Genomic DNA, 19371 nt, shown 5'->3' on the forward strand with positions numbered 1-19371 from the left:
CGCCCCCCGGCTCCGCGCCCCCACCGAGTTAACCGATCCCCAGATCCACCAGCCCCGGCAGCTCTCGGGGGCGGCCGGGGTCAGCCATTTTGCCCCCGGGCCCAGGCCTCGCAACGGGCGCCCCCGCGCGGCGCTCCGGGAAGAGGCGAACGCCTGCGCCCGTCGGGGACCCGGGATTCCCGGGCCCCGGGTCTCCCCCGCCCGCCTCCTCGCACGCCTTGGCGGTGGCGCTGCCTTGGGCGGCCGGAGCGAGCCGGGGCCCGGGGGACCGCCCCGCCCTCGACGCGGCCTGGGACTGCAACACCGAGCGCCGCCCCAGCGCGGCACCCGGGCCTCGACCGCCAGGCGCGCGGCTGCCTGCGTAATTAGACAGACAGCCGAGGAGGGGGAGTTGGAGAGCGAAGTTGGCCGCAGCCAGGGCTGAGGAAATCCTCTCAGTTCCTTCGGTTCATCCAAAGCCAAGGCCCGATTTCTCGGCAGGCCAAGCGCCTTGCTTCATTGCGCCCCGGACTCTGTGGTGGGAATTGCCAAACTGTCAAAATGGCTGCCCCGAGTGGCCGCCTTCTCCTTTAAGGTTGGGTTAGCGGAACCGCAGAGTCAGGTTCCCAGGATGGAACTGTTTTAACACCACTGGCTTTCTCTGTAGTTCGAGGTACTTCATCTGACGCGCTTTCAGCCATCATCCTGAAGAGGGGTCTGACTTCCCCGGGCCGCCGAGGGGTGCGGGGCACGAAACAGACGAACCCGGTGTTCCCACGCTGGCTGGATCACTTAGGGTGCCCGGCGTTGGAGGAGCAGGACTAAGTGCCAAGGTTGCCAGTGGAGAGACAGGCATGTTTGACGTCATTAGAAGCTCAACCACAATTTCTGCTTATTTTTTGAATCGCCCAAAGCTAGACCCTGGGCATCAGGCCCCCTGGGCGCTCCTGGCTCTGACCTTTTTCTCTGGCGTTGTGAGGCCCGGCCCTGACCCTTCCGTCTCTGAACCTTGTTCTCTCTTCGCTTTTGAAACGAAGGTTGCTAGAGGAGCCTAAACTTTCTATGATTCTACCATTGACTGCTCTTCTCGACCTCCTCAAGCCTTTTTCTCTCCTCCGTCTTCCCTCCTTTGCCCAGTCGGTTGGGCAGGGACCTAAACAGTTTTCCGTCGGGGAATTTCCCCGACCTCCGGGGTGCCGGACCTGCTTCCACTGACCCTGGGCAGGTGGTGAGTGGCTGCGCTTGCCCCTTCTTTATGGCGTGTCCTGAGGGTGGGGGGTTGCTTGCCCCGTCATCATTTTGCCGTCATTCCTTTTGTTCGGTAGACAAAAGAAGCAGGAGACACTGTGGCCAGCAGGATTCTTTTTTTATTAGAATTCCCTGTGAGCCTGCAGCAGGAGAGCCTGTTTTTGGACCAGCACTATTCAAAGGAACTTCCGCTATGATGGAAATGTTCTGGATCTCTGCTGTCCAGTGTAGTAGACACTAGCCACGTGTGACTCTTGGGCACTTAAAATGTGTGACGAAGGAACTGAAGTTTAAATTTTGTTTTAATATTTTTAAAATTTTAGGAGCTATTTTGAGGTGTAAATGACGTGTAATAAGCTCCATGTAATAAACTGTAAAATGTGATGCTTTGCTATCTCGACCCTGAGACCATTACCACAATCGATTGTGTGAATGTACCTGTCGCATCCACAAGTTTCCCTCTAATCCTTTGTCCTCCTCCCCTGTCACACACCCCTGCCCCTGTCCAGGCAACCACAGCTCTGCTTTCTGTCACTAGATTTTACAGAAATTTCCTAGGATTTTATATAGATGGGATCATGTAATATGTACTCTTTGGCTTCTTTCACTAGGCAAAAGATTCATCTGTGCTGTTATGAGCCTTAGTTCATTCCTTTTTATTGCCGAGCAGTTTTCCATTGTATACCGCAGGTAAAACTGCTATAAACATTCTATAAATCTTCGTGTAGACATATGCTTTCATTTCTCCTGAGTAAGTTCCTAAAAGAAGAAGGGCTGAATCATGATAGGTGTATATTTAACTTTTAAAGAAACTGCCATACTGTTTTCCAAAGTGGTTTTGCCATTTACATCCCCCCTCTGAGGTGTATGAGATTTCCAGTTGCTCCACCTCCTTATCATGTGGTCTGGTCAGTCTTTTAAAAATTTTGGCCATTCCATTAAGTGCACAATGGTATCATATTGTGATTTTAATGTGTATTTTCCCTAATGACTAAAGATGTTGAACATCTTTTCATGTACTTGTCATTTGGATATTTTCTTTGGCAAAGCGTTAAAATCTTTTGCCCATTTTCTGTTGGTTCGGTTAATTATTATTGGGTTTTGTGAGTTCTTTATATACTCTAGATAAAAGTCCTTTATCAAATATATAAGGTGTGACTATTTTCTCTGGGTCTTTGATGTCTCCTCATTGTCTCGATAGTGTTTTTCAAGGAGCAGAGTTTATGGATCATACTTTTGGTGTAGCAACTAAGAAATCTTTGCCTAACATGAAGGTTTTCTCCTATGTCTTCCAGAAATTTTATGAATTTGATGGGTTTTTTTTTGCATATGGACACCATACCAAGTAACAGTTGTTTAAAAAATTACCCTTTTTTTCATTGAATTACGTTTGTACCTTTCTCAAAAATCAGCTGTCAAGATATATGTGGGTCTATTTCTGAACTCTCGATTCCATTCCATTGATCAATTAATTTAAAATTTTATAGCTACCAGTGTTGAATGACTACCAAATTGGCCAAATCCAGTTTAGACTATGAGCATTTCAGTAAGAGATGCTGTTTTAAATGTCACCAGAGAAAGCTTTTTGCTCTTCATTAGGCTCTAGAATTATAATCATTTGAGCCCTTTTAACCTGTGGCTGCTGAAGAGGCGTGAAGCTTGCATGGTTTCCCAGCAAGTGGACTTAAATTTTTCTCCATCAATTTATTAACAGGCTCTGAGATCCTGGATTCAAATCCTAGCTTAGTAATTTACTAGCTGTGTGACCACAGGTGAGTGGCTTAACCCTTCTTTGCTTCAGATTCTGCATCTATAAAATGGGTATTATAATTGTACCTACTTCAGAGGATTGTTGTGAGGATTAAATACTACGTGGAGAATAACGGCTCGTTCACAGTAAGCACTCAATACCAGTTAGTCGCTGTTACTACTTTCATGTAAAACAAAACAGCAGCACAGGGAGATATTCTGTACTCTCTGGAACCCTTTTCTTTGTCTTCCATGTTTTAGTGCATGTTGCAAATACGTTAGCTTCAGTACATTTGGTAGCTGTGCAGGCACTGTGCATACATAACAGGTGTCTCGGTGACCCTGTTATTTCCATTTTTCAAATAAAATGTAATTTTGCCCACAGCTACTGGGTGGCAGATTTAACATCTAAACCTTGGTTTGTCAGTCTCTAAAGTTTGTGCTTTTAACCTTATGGTTTTCAAATTTCATGTGCATCCAAATCCTTGTTAAAATACCCACAACGCAGTCCCGACCCCCAGGCATTCTGCTGCAGTGGCGCAGGGTTTCCCCCATCCCGGAGTCTGGATTTCAGAGGCTTCCCAGGTGGCCCTTGGATATCCCTGGGACCCACTACACTTTAAGGGCCCTTTATTTACAAAAGTTTTCAATCAAGAATTACTATCTTTCTTTGCCAGAGTAAATATACCTCCAGTGTCTACTTGGTGGAAAGTCTGATTTAAGAGGAAACTGGCACAATGACTTATTTTCATTGGGGTCAAAGAAACTCTAGTGGAGTTCACTTCCTTCTTGTCATGTTATTCAATATGTACATTTTAATACTGAACTTCAGAGAAGAAACTGAGCTATTCTGAAGCATGAGGACATTTTATCAATTTATCATGAGCAGGGTGGGGTGGGAAGAGTGTTCTGGAAGACCTGCAGGAAAATTCCCTCTGTGGGGCCTGAACTTCCCTTCCACTGCCATGTAATGATTTTTCATCCTGTGAGAAGCAGACCGGATTAACAGGCTGTGACTGTCCTCTATTGTTCCACCAAGGCCCTACAAAGGTATGTGTGTGCGCCTTCCACACACCTGCATGATAATGGAGGTGGAGATGGAGGGGAAGCAACACCTGCGACCCCCTGCTTGAATTCAGAAACCTGCTTATTTGTTCTTTTAATAGGCATGTCTCTATAAATACATTGGGGAGGAACTCGGGCCTCTGTGTCCCAAATAAGGCTAAAGGAAGTTAGGAAGGGACATGGCTGTAGGCACACAATTTCTGTCTCGTAGGTATGTAGTAAATAGGGTTAGCACTCACCCAACCATTATGATGCCTGGTTGTCCCTACTGAGGAGGGACTTGGAAATCCCTAGTATCATCCCCCACCACCAGGTGAGCCTGGTAAACTCTGGGTTTAGGCCTTTGTAGCCACAGAGGACTCCACCTGAGGCACATTGCTGATTACTGTGCTGATTACACAGTAAGTCCCATCGGGAGACTGCGTGGCAATCAGATTTCACTCTGGTTGTAAAATCCTCTGCCTAGTTCCTGTCCTTGGGTGTCCCCACGTTCCCAGGTCATTGCAATGAAAAGAGCAAAGCACTGTCTAATCCAAAGAAGGAAGGTAATCCTAATTTTGACAGGCCCTTAAACATAAAGGCAGGTTTTAAACAAATGAAGAACACATTCTTAAAGTAACAGCTTGTCAGTGATCCCTGAATGCCAGGCACCACATTTAAATGTATATTATCTTATTAACCCTTACACCAGTCCTATGAGGAAGATAGTATTGTTATCTTTATTTTACAGGTGAGGGAACTGAGGTGCAGATGTACAGGAACTTGCCTGATGCCCGCAGTTCATTAGTGGCAGCCTTAGCATTCAAACTCAGTTTATGCTGATATCCACCCATTATACTGCCTTAAAGAAAAATTACCAACTGTGATTAAAAGGTTGTACAGGAACCTAATTGCAATATAACTTATTTGTTAGTAAACAAATCCAAAGTGCTGGGAAACTGCTTGTCCTAGTGGTTTAAACAATCTCCCTGATATCAAACTTAAGCTCTTGTTTTGCAAACTGCCCTCCCTCTCCCTCCACAACCCAATCGGTGGTAAAATACATTTTTCAGCCACTCAGCTTCTTTCTGTACATCCAAATTAGTTGTGTTCAAATGAAGTTTTCCTGTACACCTCTGCTGCTGCTATGTGAAGTTCAGCTGGCTCTCACATTGTATAAAGAACCAACTCTTATGGTGGATCCCAGGAACACGATTCTGTCCCTGGTCTGTTTGACTGAGAATTACCAGAGATCTGTTAATGACTTGTAGACAAGGTTTGGGCCTCCTGGAGCAAGTCCCTTCCCTACACACTCTGGGAGCAATGCCCTGGAAGCTGGGAACAGAGACAAGAGCTGGAAAGAGTGGAGGTGTGAAGAGGCAGGAGTGGAGAAAGGGGGGATGGGGTCTTTGGAACCAGGCCCAAAGTGCTGTGGGGGAGTGCATAGCAGGGAACCTCAAAGAGGGAACAAATGCAAGTACAGGGGGCTGAACTTCTGGCAGTGGGAGTAGACATGGGCACTTTTCCACAGTCATCCAGGCTTGTAGAATAGAGATGGGCTGGTTGGGAGAGGGATAGAAAAAGAGAAAGGAAAGCTCCATAGAGGCTGCTGGGTTAACACGGGCCGTGACATCAATATGAACATCAGTATGAAATTTTTGCAGGGAACCTGCAAAATCATTCCAGAGACTTCAATTCTGTAAGTCAGCTTATTGAGTAATGCGTTTTTATTTTAGCCCTTTCAGGTGGTTCTGCTGCAGGTGACCCAAGGACCACAAGTTGAGAAACACTGGCCTACAAGGTGTCACTTATACAACCCACCCCTTTGGAATCTACTTCTCTTCCTGCTTCCCTGCTTCGGCTTTGGACAGCCCTGCAGCTACCTCCTGCTCTTCCTTCTCTGCAGTGGCCTTCTTCACACCCCAGGAGCCCTGCCTAGCCCTTGCTCCACCCATTGCTCCCCAGCTCTTGCTAGCACGGCCTTGTGCCTCATCTCCCTCCCTCACCCCAATACATTCCGTGTTGGTTATTTTACTGACATAGCTTGCTGATAATGCTTAGCCATCTCTCACCTCATCACTAAGGAAACTCTTCCCTCTTGGCACACCTAAAACGTTTAATCCTTTGAAAGTCTTTCCCCAGTTCTCTGCAGGTAGAGTTAATCTCTTTGTTCTACAGGGTCTTGCTGCTCTTTCCTTTACTCCAATTATAACCCTCACTAGATTCCGAACTCCCAGCCTGGCACACTACAAGTAGTCAATATTTACTAAATTACTCACCGAATATGTTCAAGTACTACTAACTTCCCCAGCAACAGATGCTATTTGATTGTGTTAAGAAAACAGCACCAAAAAGTCAGACTGCAATTCTTAGTCTGACAGAATATCAGGACCTTAAAGATAACGGAGAGTGCATCTCTGTTTAGATAAGGTTGGCATGTCAGGGATGGGCAGACTTTTCTGTAAGGGCCAGAGATTTAATATTTCAGGCTTCAAGAGCTATATAATCTCTGTACTCACTACCTAACTTTGCTGTTGTAGGTCAAAAGCAGCCACAGACAATACATAGGCAAATGAGTATGGTCATGGTTCAAAAAAACTTTATTTGGAAACACTAAAATTTGAATTTTATGTAATTTTTCCATATAATTTTTTTTCTTCAACAATTCAAATGTAAAACTCATTCTCTTAGCTTGTGGTCTGCAGTTTGTCAATCCTGGGCAAACACTGCCAGTTTACCACTATGTCTAGCCCTCCATCCTTCAGCACAAGACTCAGTGTATGAGCTTTGTTTCTAACTGAAATCCCCTCCAAATGAAAACCTTATAAATACAAGCAGAGAAGGGCCTAGAGGTTTTGAGGATAAGAAGTGGGGCCAGAAACTGCACTAGAGCCCAGGGCAGCATGCAGGTAGAGGTACATTTATGCTGCCACCTGGTGACTGGCCAGTCTAAAAGAGATCTTTCTCTCCGGTCTGCCAAGGACCAGAAGAACATTTCCTTCCTGCAGACACACTGTGACCATTGGAGTTTGTGTTCCTAATCACACCAAATAAGGACTTCAGATCAATCAAACCAAACGTTATTGTAAAAGAATTATAAATCTCTATAATCATTATCATTTAAGGTGAAAAATTAAGCTTCAAGTCATGGAATTTTGGAGCAGAAAGGCACCTTTAAGATCATTTAGTTTAATTTCCACCACCCTATACTGACCATCCACCCAGCTTTTAGATAAGAATAAAGGTTCAGAAAGAGTCAGTTGTTCAACGTGACAGCAAGTGTTGAAGGCACAGAGGCTGGCTGAGAACCCAGCTTGTCTGACTCCAGCTCAGGGCTCTTTTTGCACCATCACATGGACAGATTTAGCAAAGTTCTGTGAAATGGAAACAGAGAAGCACAAAGGCACAGTGGTCAGGAGCAGTGGCTCAGGAGCCAGACCACCAGTGTTCAAATCCCAGCCCTGCCACTTAATTGCTGTATGCCCTTGTATATTTACTTAACCTTTGTACCTCAATTTCCCCAACTGTAAGATGGGGTCTTTACCTCTTGGGGTTGCTGTGAGTCTGAAATGAGCTAAGAGTGTCTGATCTATAGCAGCCATAACATTTTAGCTACCAGTATAAACTTATCACAAACCTACTGTGTCAGACATTGGGTGCTTTATTTGGTTGGATTTAATCCTTGTAACTATTTTACAAAGTTGAGTGTTATCATCCCCCTTCTATAGATGATGAGCCCAAGGAAGGTCACATGGAGTATGGGTGTGTGCTGGACGCAACGCCCATGATTGCTGCCACCTCTTGTGCAAGTTGACTTTGTAAAAGCAACTGATTTGCCAGCAGCAAGGAGCATTAGATAACAAATAAGTGTGGTAGCATCCTCAGCATGGAGAGGGGTTTTCTGGGGGTGGGTGTGATCGTCCCAGTTCCTGCCTTCAGACTGCTGTGGATGGTGATGAGAGTGGAGGGAGCGGCCAGGACCATCGCCATGGCCATGCCAGAGCTTTGGCCTTGCCAAAGCAAAACTTAGTTTTCCAACAGAGGAATGTTTGTGTACGTTTAAAGCCTTTGATACAGGAAAGAGCTGATATTCCTTTTATTTGTCTTAGGCAGGCAAATACTTAAAGCTTAGTTCTAATGTTCCTGGGGTTTCCCATCTCTGGAAACTTTTCCCCATCCCATGTTCTTAAATCCTTCACAAGACACACAGAAGACAGACTTTCAGATAAACCAGGGCAGGGCATGTGTCCAGGCCATCCCACAGCCCAGCCCATCCTCTCTTAGGGAGCCAGAGGCTGTGGTGGTTGTTGGGTACAAGGTTCCTACAGATTTATAATTTTAAAGTCGTTGCATTGGGTTTGGAGAAGCAGCACCTGGGGGTGGTGGCAGAAAGCAGTGTGGGGAAGTTAACATTAATCACAAATTGGGGCCTGGGCTTCGTCACTGACATGCCTATGCACTTAACCTCTCTGAACCCTGAGTTCCTAATTGGTAAAATTGGGAGAAAGATCCCATACTGTTCACAGTTGTGATGTTCAAATGAGCACACAAGAAAGTGCAAGGAAACTAACTGTAAAGTACTGTAAATATGTTTAAGGGTGATTAAACACAAACTTTGATTTCATTGAAGGAGGATCCTCTTAAAATAACTTTTACGGCCAGCTGCCTGCATTCTTTAAGATTCTGGACATGGGCTTACAATCCCACGTTTTCTGTTTTACGTTTAATTTTCTCTAAATTAGGTCAGTAGGAAATAACATCTGCTTGGTTGCACTGTCCTCATCTCCCACCAGATGGCATTGCTTCCCACTTAGCAATTTCTTTTGGTAAAAGGCTGGATGGGACCACCTTTTAAAACGATTGAATCAGAGCTGCAGGAGAAAAAAAGAAAAGCAATAAAAAATAATCTTACCCTCCACCTCACCCCACTGCCTCCTTACCCTAAAATTTCAAGTAGCTACAGGTGACCGACGCCTGCAGGTAACTTCTGAAGGAGGCGTGACTGCGTGGAGGGGGGCATGATTAGCACCAGAACCAGAGAAAAGAGGAAACCTAAAGCTGTGCTACCATACACATGAAAAGTTCAGGCAGTGTTTACCCATGCTCCTATCTAGAGGGCTTACATTTTTCAAGGACATTTAACAGTGAGGTAGATTTCTGAGATGTGGCAAAGAGAAGCTATTTTTGCATCTATAGGGCCCAACAGCTGTGATTTGCAAGCAGTGACAAAATGTTAGACTCATCTTAGGAATGCACACTGTGCAAGCCACTGTGCTGATGGCCTTTGTGGGAATACAAGGCTGCACACAACTGCCTGCCTGCTGCATGGTCAGGTTGTAGGGTCTGAGACTGTGACTGCGAGCTCTGCCTGCAGAGACAATTCCCGGAACAGCAGGTCTCATCCCCTCAAGAACGAAGGTCCGAGGATGCAGTGACTTGTTTAGAGTCAGGGTACCCCATTTCCTTACTTCCTCCCCTACACCTCAAACTCTTTTCTCTGCGTTGAACTATATCACAGCTTGTCTCTATTGGTTTCACTGCCTTAACCTTGGAAAGCTTTTATAATCCGTATGTAGAACTGAAAAAAGGTCTCTTCCAAGTTGAAATGGATGGTGCACATAAGAAGTAGATGCTACTTTTTTTTTTTTTTTAATGTTTTACACTGTGCCACTACACTTTTTGGAACATTCTCAAATTGTTTAGCACTTACATAAAAACTACATATGTATTTGCTTTATGGTGAACTTATTTTGCTTTGAGGTGCAATCATCAGTACTGCACAACTCAGCCCATGTGTATGGAGACCCTAGCTACCATTAACTGGTAAGCTCTCCAACTAGATTTAATCTTTGAGGGCAAGAAATAGTCTATGTCTTTGATTAGTGGATAGAGATGAACATACAGATCTTAATCTAATGAAGAACTACGTTGGCTAGGTGTCTCATCACCCAGAAGAACCATCTCCTTTCATTTCTAACCAACTTCTCATGCACATTTTTCTTGTCTCTTGAAACAGTATGACACTTATTCTGTTGATAAAAATTGAATTCAATTAATATGAGTGCCTTCTAAATGCTATGTTGGACCCTTCCCCTATATTATTTCTCATAGCCATAATTTAAAACTAACAGTATCATTTCATGTCTAGGGAAAATGAAGCTCAGAGGTCCAGGGATCCTTCTACTTGTTTCTCCCATTCTTTTCTAGATTGGCACCTCCAGTCATTTTTTCCCACTTAGCAAAAGCCTAGTTTAGGACCTCACTGCCTCACCCCAGATTATTTCAATCTCCTGAACAGTCTCTGGATGTTGAGGTTTTCTTTCCTCAGCCATACAACGATTTTCTTAAATACCCTAGTAGCATGGTTTTCCTCTATTTAAAACTTGATAACTTTTCATTTTTCACTCAAATAACTCCAGAATCTTCTTTCTGACCCTATTTTAACCTATTGAACTTGACTCTAAAATGTTCCCTCTACTACATCTGTATTTGCTTGTCCCTCTCCCCCTGCACACAAACTATTATGTCTTCTCCAGTGCCTTTCCTTACACACATTTCCTGCCTTGAATGCATCCCCTCCCCGTCTGGGACCCTCAAACCCTACGAGGATGTGAGGTTGTTCTCCAGTCTCACTGCTTCCTCTGAGCTCTGCATAAGCCTGCCCAACCCTCCCTTGCCTTCCTCCCTGCTTAGACTTCCCTCACACTAGGAGGTTGTCAGTGGAGCCCATAAGGATGTGGATTGAGGGGACCTTGTACACTGCACAACCCAGAAATTCCACTCCTAGCTATTACATATCCTAGAGAACTCTTGCACACACAAACCAGGAGACTGGTATAATTAGCAGCCCTGTTTATAATAACAAAAGCAAACAACCCAAATGTCCTTTGACAGAATAATGGAAATATATATTTCCCTCACACAATGAAATATGATAAAGTAGTGAAAATGAATAAACTGTAGGAACTTAATATCAGGACCACCAAACCAAATGAGTAGAGCAAGTCACAGATGACTAGGCACAGTATGATACCATTTGTATAAAGCTCAAGAAAACCAAAAATGAAGTGTATATTTTTAGGGCTACGTAATAGGAGAAAAAAAAAAGCAACTGTAAAATTTAGGGGAGTGGTTGCCTTGGTACGGTAGGGGAAGGAAAGATGTTGAGTAAATAGGTAAGGAGCACAGGTATTGGAGATGTTTCAGTTCATTTGGAAGGTGGGTCCATAACTTAGATATGCTTCATTAGGGAAACACTGGTACACTGCAGACACTTAGGGACACTATAATTACCTCAAACCCACTGGCCAACTGGATACAGAGGGAATATTCATTAGCTGGCTCCAGACAAGAATCCAATGCCCTGAGAATGAGTCCTTCTAAGTGTCCATTTCCAGGATGATGGCGTGGGCACCCTCAAAGAGCCTGGGCAAACACCACACTGGTCACCCCATCACCAGAGACTGTGACCCTTCCCTGGATGCTTCCACAGGACCTCTCATAGGCTCTTATAAATGACCTGAAACTGGAGTGTAGAGGACAGAATCAATGAAATAAAACCTTTTATATTGTATGAGACAGCTGACTGGCTGACAAAATAACAAATGTGAGAGTCAATCAGGCCTCTTACATCCCTGGGAGGGCCTCCACCAGAAACCTAAGCTCCTTACTGGCAGGTCTGTGCCTATAACCAGTGTGCCTCAGGCACACAGCGCATCCAACACAAAATCAGTCTCCATTCTTTTGAGGTCACACAGATGACCTATATGTAGTAATGGTTAATTGGGGAAAAAAACTAACATCCAGTTGGTAGATTAACTTTGGGATTCCCTGCCCATTAGCACATTAGCAGGGATATGGGTCGGTACCTTTACAAAAAAACACAAATCAACATGCACAATGTCCTATCCTTCACTTTTACAAAATTCGCAGTGAAGCACAACTCTTAAGCTGTTTTTCATTTTTTTTATTGCTGTTAATTCAAGGAAAAAAGGTTGCATAAAATCCAATCTGTTCTAGAAATATAAGTGGCCTTTCCAGTACATAACATTTCAAATATCAAAGTATATGGTAAACATACAAATAAGGAGAAGGTAACATACCTCCTATGTACAGTACAGTATTTTAAATCATAAAATAAGCTCCATAAAGTACAACTGGCAAGTGATTCACAACGCGTCCATACGTGGCTTATCAAAACTCTCACTTGAACAACTCAACTGCAGCTTAGCAATTAATTTAATGTGGTCCAAAAATACCCAGATCAAATAAAATATATTTAATCAAAATAATTTCCTTTACTCAAACTTTTTTTTTAATTAAAGCTTTCATCTACCCCTTCAACACCCACCCCTCTTTTCCCTTCCCCATACCTCTCACCTCTAAAAGAAAGTTTCAAAATGTACATTGGTGCTATAAATATAAATGCTACCTATGAAGCATTAAATTAAGCTTTTTTCTTCAAGTTTTTCTCCTTTTGTCTAGCAGTCTGTCAGGCTTCCAACCCAAGACCAGATAATTAAGTTCCTCTGCTGCATACCAGCACTACTCCACCAGACAAAAACCTTTCATTTCTGCTCTGTACTGAGGAATGGGAAAACAAAAGTACCTCCCCCCACCCCCCCCGCACAAACCCTTAAACTTATGACCATACAGTGGTAGTTGTTCACTGCTGTTGAATGCAGCAGTCACCAAAAAATACACTCAATCTTCCAGATAACTTCAGTGCACTTTAGGAAATCAAAAATCACCTGGAAGCAATTTAGTACATAGATTGGCTTTAAAAAACTTTTTTTTTTTTAACAGCAGCATTAAACTTAGTGACATGACACTGACATGATTAATACCATCTGAACCACTCAATTCAGTCTTTCACATTATAATCAAGCCTAGTGGTAAACTGTTATAAAAGTGACTTTGCTACGAGACACAGGTTAGGGAACAAATACCTGACTTTTTGTAGGAACCCAAGCTTTTGTTCTGATTGAAATAAACCATATACATTTTGAACACAACATAACACTGTAACAGTTGATACAGGAGAAGAAAAATCTTTACTCAAGTAGTGTCTCTTTCACTGTGACACAGTAGTAGACCACAAGAAGTAAAATTGGCCGTTGACTTTCATTACAAGCACAAACACACAGGAGAACAACAGTCACACCAGTTTGTTCACTTTGTGTCTCTCTGAAGCAACAGGCTAAAAAGGTCTGATGGAAGTAAAAAATTTGGTTTGTGTTTAAGAAAAAGCTTTCTGTCCATTTCATACATATAGTTTTATCAGTTTCATATGATTTTACTTCTTCCTCTCTCTTCCACTTATTTTAATTTTTATTTGGACAACAAGCGCTGCATATATGTATTTATATGATGCTGTTTATTACATATATACACACTATTTGGGGAATCTGATTTCTCCCTTAAGATTAAGGTGAAAACATTTTATCCTTAGTTTATATGCAGAGCAGTTTACAATGTATGGACAAGGACACTGTCAGTTACTCCACAGGCCAGTGAGGAAAATGAGGGGGGGAGGGGGGAGAAATGTGGTACTGTGGGGTGAAAGTGAGAAAAGCTGGGGAAGAAGCAAAGTTTCTTTTTTTCAAATCCATATGACCATCATCAGTGTTGTTAAAAAAAAAAAAAAAAGGTCAAATACACAGTTTTAAAGATTCAGTAAACATTGCACACAGCAAGTATTCAGTGTAACCAAAAAAAAACGAAACACACACATGAACATTTTCTGTTTGATAGTTTGGACGTTTAAATTACATGTATCATACATACAAGCCTGTTACGGAACCAGGAGACCAGAGGCTCAAAAGCAATGCATTCTTCTTTTGTTTTGGACACTGGGACAAGAGAAATGAATAGTCCCAACTGCATAGAAATCTAGGAAATGTAAAGACAAAAAAAAAACAAACAACAAAATACCTTTCCTTTCCTCCCCTCCACACCCCACCATAACTTCCCCACACTTCAGTGTGTTAAGGAGGCTTTACTTGTTTCAGTCTGCAGAATCCAACGTATCATTAGAAGGGGGGAGGGGAGGTGCGTATCTCAGTCTGTAAGTGCCTAAAACGGGAAAGACAGAACTGCTAAGTCACTGCTTACAGTTAAATGTATCACAAACCACTACAAGATATCAAATGGGCATGCTCTTCAGAAGGCACCTTCCTCAGCACTTTAGTACTATTACAAAATGGTAAATAAAATTACTTTAAAAAGGCAATTATGAAGTTTGTGCTTTAAGTTCAACCTAAAGCTATCAAACTTGATCTTCCTTTAAATATGCCAAGTAAAGAGACTCTTGATTCAAGACTTCTTTTTCTGGGTAGGATTTGCCAAAATGACAAAAGACAAATGCGAGTGAAAGGGAACAGTTTGTGGTTACCACTGAATTTGGTATCTTACTCATACTATTAAGAGCACTTTCTTATTCTTTCTGATGGTAAGAATATTAAATTTAGTTCAAATTCCCTTACTCCCAAACCAGTGCTTAAATACTGTTCCTGCAAAATGGAAAAGAATCTTGGATCTTTTTTGAAATATCTGCTGGGAAAGAAAGGAGGGGATACACATGAGGCCAGCTAATTATGCATAGTTATACTAAACAGTCTCCAAAAACCTTACACACTGGCTGACTAGATTACTTCCTAGTTTTTCAGTGTTTAAAAATTTTGCTTACTATATGAAACAGGATTGTAGCTTTTTAAAAAGTGCCGCGAGCAAGAGATTTGACATTATAGAATGCAAATTTCCATTATATTCTTTGAAAGTGCCTTTATAGTTTATTTTTTATCTGGAAATCGACTTTCCCCGAACTTCCTTGTGCTTTGTGTGACCTGGGACTATACTAGGTTTTTAAGCTTGCATTTTGTGATCTGTCACTGAAAGCACAACACACATAAGTGAACACACAGACGATCTTTCTGCTACAACAGAGTCCCCATGATCAATAAGGGAAAGAGAAACGGGTCAGCTCAAAAGCAAGTCCTCTGGGAGCTATCAGGATTACCTTGCTGGTTGGCCTCCATGGACGACTGCTTACAGTCCTGTGCATAGTGCCCGCTCACACCACAATTGTAACATGAAACATTCCCATTCTTCTTGGGCCCCGGACCATTGGCGTTGGCAACTACATTAGGTGCTGGATATACAGGATAAAATCTCCCAAATCCTGCCATCTGCTGCATGCCATAATTGGCTTGGCTCCCCATGACTGGGTCGTGCATCAGTCCATTTGCATATGGAGTCTGAGGCAGAAAAAAAGGAAGTTGGTTTCCATTGCTCTGATGTGCTTGGTTGAGGTAGCTGCCATTGCAAATGGACGGCAGAGTAAAGAATGACGGGACTCGGTACACTGGTCCGGGCATTGGATTAGGGTAATAGTAACTGTTTAGCTGAAGGTTTCCATTGGTCCCACAGCTGCACCTTCGCCCACAAGAACCACACGGACCTGAGCCCATCTGCTGGGGTGGCAATATTGTTCCATTAGCGTTTGTATTTCCCACAGCACTGATGTAAGATGTGCTGTCACTCTGTGCAGTACTGTGTGTCAATGCAGGGCTCGGGCAGGGGGCAGGGCCTGGGGTGTGGGTAGGAACTGCAGGAGGAACGGTAGCCTGGACCTGACTGATGCCTGCACTCGTTGACTGAGTGGAAGTGGCCGCTGTGTTTAGCACGTTGGAATTCTGGTTGGGTAATGCACTGGCAGCAAGGGGAGAGCCTGGTAAAGTGTAGGAAGCTGGTGGCTGTGCAGCTGAGAGGCCAGCTGCTGGAAGAACTACCTTCACATTGGTAGGCTGAGGGATTGTCCCTGTGTTTCCCTCCATTTGAGGCACCATTTGATTTAGTCCTACCACTTGGGATGCAGATTTTGTGATGGGGTCCGTGGTAGCAGCGGGAGATCCTGGAAAACTACCTGGGTTGTGGACAGGAATAAAGGCAGTGTTTGGTGATCCGATGTTCAGACTCCCGGCTGGTTGCTGGGGGACATTAACTGTGCAACTCTCAGAAGATCCTTGTGGTGGTGCTAACTTCAGCCTCTGAATTGTTAGATGCAAAGCAGGGGTGCCACTATGGGGAAGGAAAGTTGACGGAATCGGTAAAGGGGAAGCCAGTAATTCAAGATGCTTTTCAGATTCACCAGTAGAAGCTGCTGGCGCTAGTATTCCAACAGGGGTTGAATTTGTGGATTCCCTTATTGCAGAAAATGCAACAGGACTAGGAACAATCATCCCTATTGTTTTGCCATCAGCAGATTTGGGTGGAGGAACAACAACTTCAGACTTCTGGGTACCATTGTGCATGACACAGTGTAAAGTTGGCATAAAAGAAATATGTTGATACTTGGGCGAGTTTAAGGGATCTTCTAAAAGGCTTCTGTTCTCATTTCCTAATGAAGCAATCTGAACAGGTGGCTTGACAGTGACAGTCTGATTGACAGAACCATAACCTGTAAACATGGTTGTAGATGGATTCCCAGAGTCCTCAGAATTGCTGTCTGTATCTAAGCAAAACAAATATAAATTGATATTAACAGAAGTTAATTCCCATCTTTCTTTCTAGAAATAAATTTTAAGTCTATCAAAATTAACTCTGAAGTTTGGAACTGGGATCCATGTGTTCCTCCATTAAGCTATGTGCCTGTCCAATCTGACCTTTAATTTTTGGCTTTCTATAGATCACCATATAGCCATGCTTTATTTGAAAATATATGGGAAGATAAAAACAAAACACATTAAAAGGTTAACTGGAGAATGAATGAAGAACAGTATAAAACATAATGATTTATTTACCACCACCTTATCACTGGGAAATGCATTAGATACCATTAGATTTAATCAATTTTAGGCAAGCCACCTGAATTATACTCTGCAGTGCCAAACCCAGGTTCCTTATATGTCTCAGATAAATGATACAATTTAAAGATGTTCAAATCAGGACTGTATTTAACCAAAATATCTAGGGCTAGGGAATTAGAAAGGAATAGTCTTACTTTTAAACATTTCAACAAGGGGAAGGAAATTTGAAACAGTCATAAAACCAGTGAGCTAGAACATCTTTAAAAATATTAGCTGAATTATTGTGTACTTAAAATGTTAATACTTATTAAGGTAATAACTGGTTATATTCAATTTTAAGATGCTGAAAATTTTTGAAACAGTATAGTAAGAACTATTCAGACTAGTCTTTGTGGAGAAAGGTTAAACAGAAATCTACTGATTGACATAGAATGTCAACACTTTTATTAATTCAACTATTTTAATTTGGAGAGAAGAGATTCAATTCATCAACCAATGATTCTAGGATAAACTTCCCCCAACAGATCAATAATTGTGGATGTTTCTGACTAAATTTTGTAAAACAAAAAGTATTAAAATTTTAATAATTCCTTTAAAGTATAATATATGTACCATTACACCAATGCAAAGTCAAAGATAAACATTTAATTGTCAAAAGAAGCTGGAACATTTATCAGATAGCCAACTAAACTGGGCTTTGAATTGAGCTTTGCTTAAATTTTAAGTGACAGCAAATAATCCCATCATTTAAAATGGTCCCTAAAGGCTTTATGAACACATTGTAAGGATTCATCTAGCTATTTAAAAATAGGTTTCATCCTTTTCACTTTGACTTTTAAAAGTATGAAGTCTGAAACCAACAACAAAACCCACCCCAATAACCAGTAATAACAACAAAGCACATGTTTTTCAAAGACACCTTTTCGTGCACTCAACATTCCAAAAATATCTACCAAAGTGGGTAGTTTTAGCTGATTTTAGAGAGTCCTAAATGATTATTCTGCTTAGGGAAGACTCATTTAGCTACTTAATAGCCAAGTCTATTGGAAAAACAGGGCAAGTTCCTCCATACAGGTCCAATCAGGCCACCTGAGGACAGGAAAGGGCAGCTACAGGGTTCTCCTGAGTGTACAGTTTTACTATAACAATTGTGACCTGGAGCCCAAACCCACACAGTTATTAGCTAAAAAAGGCCACAGGATTATCTGCACCTCCCACAGAAGCAAGCACAACCTGTAAGATGAAACATACTGAAAACATGTCTCTTCTAGGAAATGACTATAAGCACCCTCATTGAACCTTCATACCAACTTTGTGAAAGGGCACTTTCCTTTTTTTCTCTCAGAAATAAACTGAAGACTAGAAGTGCAGAGCAGCCTCAGATGAGAGAACTTAGACGTGGAGTCACTACATGTTCCCTTTGTTCTGACTACAAAGACCGATTTTGAATTGCATGTGCTGCATCAGCACCATGGCCACTGCACCGAAGCTTAGTTCCTGCAGGCTGCAGGTAAGAAGAGCACATGCTGCCAGAACACTGAGCTCTACGATGGCTACCAAAAGGTGACCCAAGAGAAAGAATTTGATCTTGCCCCCCAGCATGACACATCTTCTAAGATGTTACCAACTGGATGCTATTATCATCTGTAAAGAACTACAACATCCTCCTTCCATATACACATTTTCGAGATCTAACTTCTTAATGGTGGAGAGTAAGGAACTTCAAAAATATACTACCCCATAAAAACAATGAGAACAGGCCCAAACTGTCAAAGCCAACTTTTTCGAAACTCTGGAAATTAGCTTAAGGCTTACAACAACCCAAGGAGTGTTTATTCAAGAAAAACAGCTGAATCTAGACAAGAACAATGAGGCTAATGGTGTTTTAATTTATCTTAATCCCATCCTCCTAGCTCCAGCTTGGAAGTAGTCCTGAAAACTAACAGTTCTGCAACTACAGTAGCTGACAGCCAGCAGCCTGGCAGCCATTAAAAGGAGTATGGGCTATTGCTCCCCAAAGCCCTAGCTCCAAAGAACTCATGCTATCTGACTGGTCAAGCTGTTGGTAAAAAAAAAAGCTCCATTCTCAGGGTTTGTATCATTTCACTCTATGTGAACTGCTCTACCTGGAGGCATCTGGCATAAACAAACAATTGTTTAATAAGTTGGGGCTGCCAAGAGCTGACCAAAAACTTGAAAGTAAAAACTGGAGAATGAGTTGTCCACAGGGGGGCTTTGAAAAACTCCAAAACATTCTTGGGGATCTAGGACACACTCATGTATAGTGCAGTGTGCATGCCCAGGAAAGACCCAGCAAGGCCCTAAGTTCTCACCTCTGGCTGACTCTGAGGCTCTGCACAAAGAGGAAGTAAAGACATAAACATTCATAAAATTAGCAGATGTAAATCCTACCTTACCAGCAATTATGGGAGAAATTGGGAGAATGAATTAAAAAATATGATCTAACTACATTTAGATTCAAAGACATACAGATGTAAAGTAAAATGATGAAAAAAGAGATAAAAACGACCCAAAAGAGAGCTGG

At 42.5% G+C, this 19371-nt stretch overlaps 1 protein-coding gene and 1 long non-coding RNA gene across 3 annotated transcripts in view; one reads left to right on the forward strand and one right to left on the reverse strand.

Moving 5' to 3' along the window:
- The first annotated feature begins 295 nt into the window (after positions 1 to 295).
- Positions 296 to 1611, forward strand: LOC143662546 (uncharacterized). The gene is made up of 2 exons (XR_013165400.1): positions 296 to 1207; positions 1305 to 1611. It is a non-coding gene; the product is annotated as an uncharacterized LOC143662546 (long non-coding RNA).
- A 10362-nt stretch (positions 1612 to 11973) lies between these two features.
- Positions 11974 to 19371, reverse strand: part of ZCCHC2 (zinc finger CCHC-type containing 2) — a 60709-nt gene continuing 53311 nt past the window's right edge. For both annotated transcript variants that reach the window (XM_077135309.1, XM_077135310.1), the window contains 2 exons: positions 15038 to 16531; positions 11974 to 14094 (listed from right to left, as the gene is read on the reverse strand). In XM_077135309.1, the coding sequence (XP_076991424.1) occupies positions 14027 to 14094; positions 15038 to 16531 (1562 nt within the window). In that variant the 3' untranslated portion in view covers positions 11974 to 14026. The remainder of the gene's footprint in view (positions 14095 to 15037; positions 16532 to 19371) is intronic.

This window comes from Tamandua tetradactyla, chromosome 18 (genome assembly GCF_023851605.1).
Source record: "Tamandua tetradactyla isolate mTamTet1 chromosome 18, mTamTet1.pri, whole genome shotgun sequence".
Classification (NCBI taxonomy): Eukaryota; Metazoa; Chordata; class Mammalia; order Pilosa; family Myrmecophagidae; genus Tamandua; species Tamandua tetradactyla.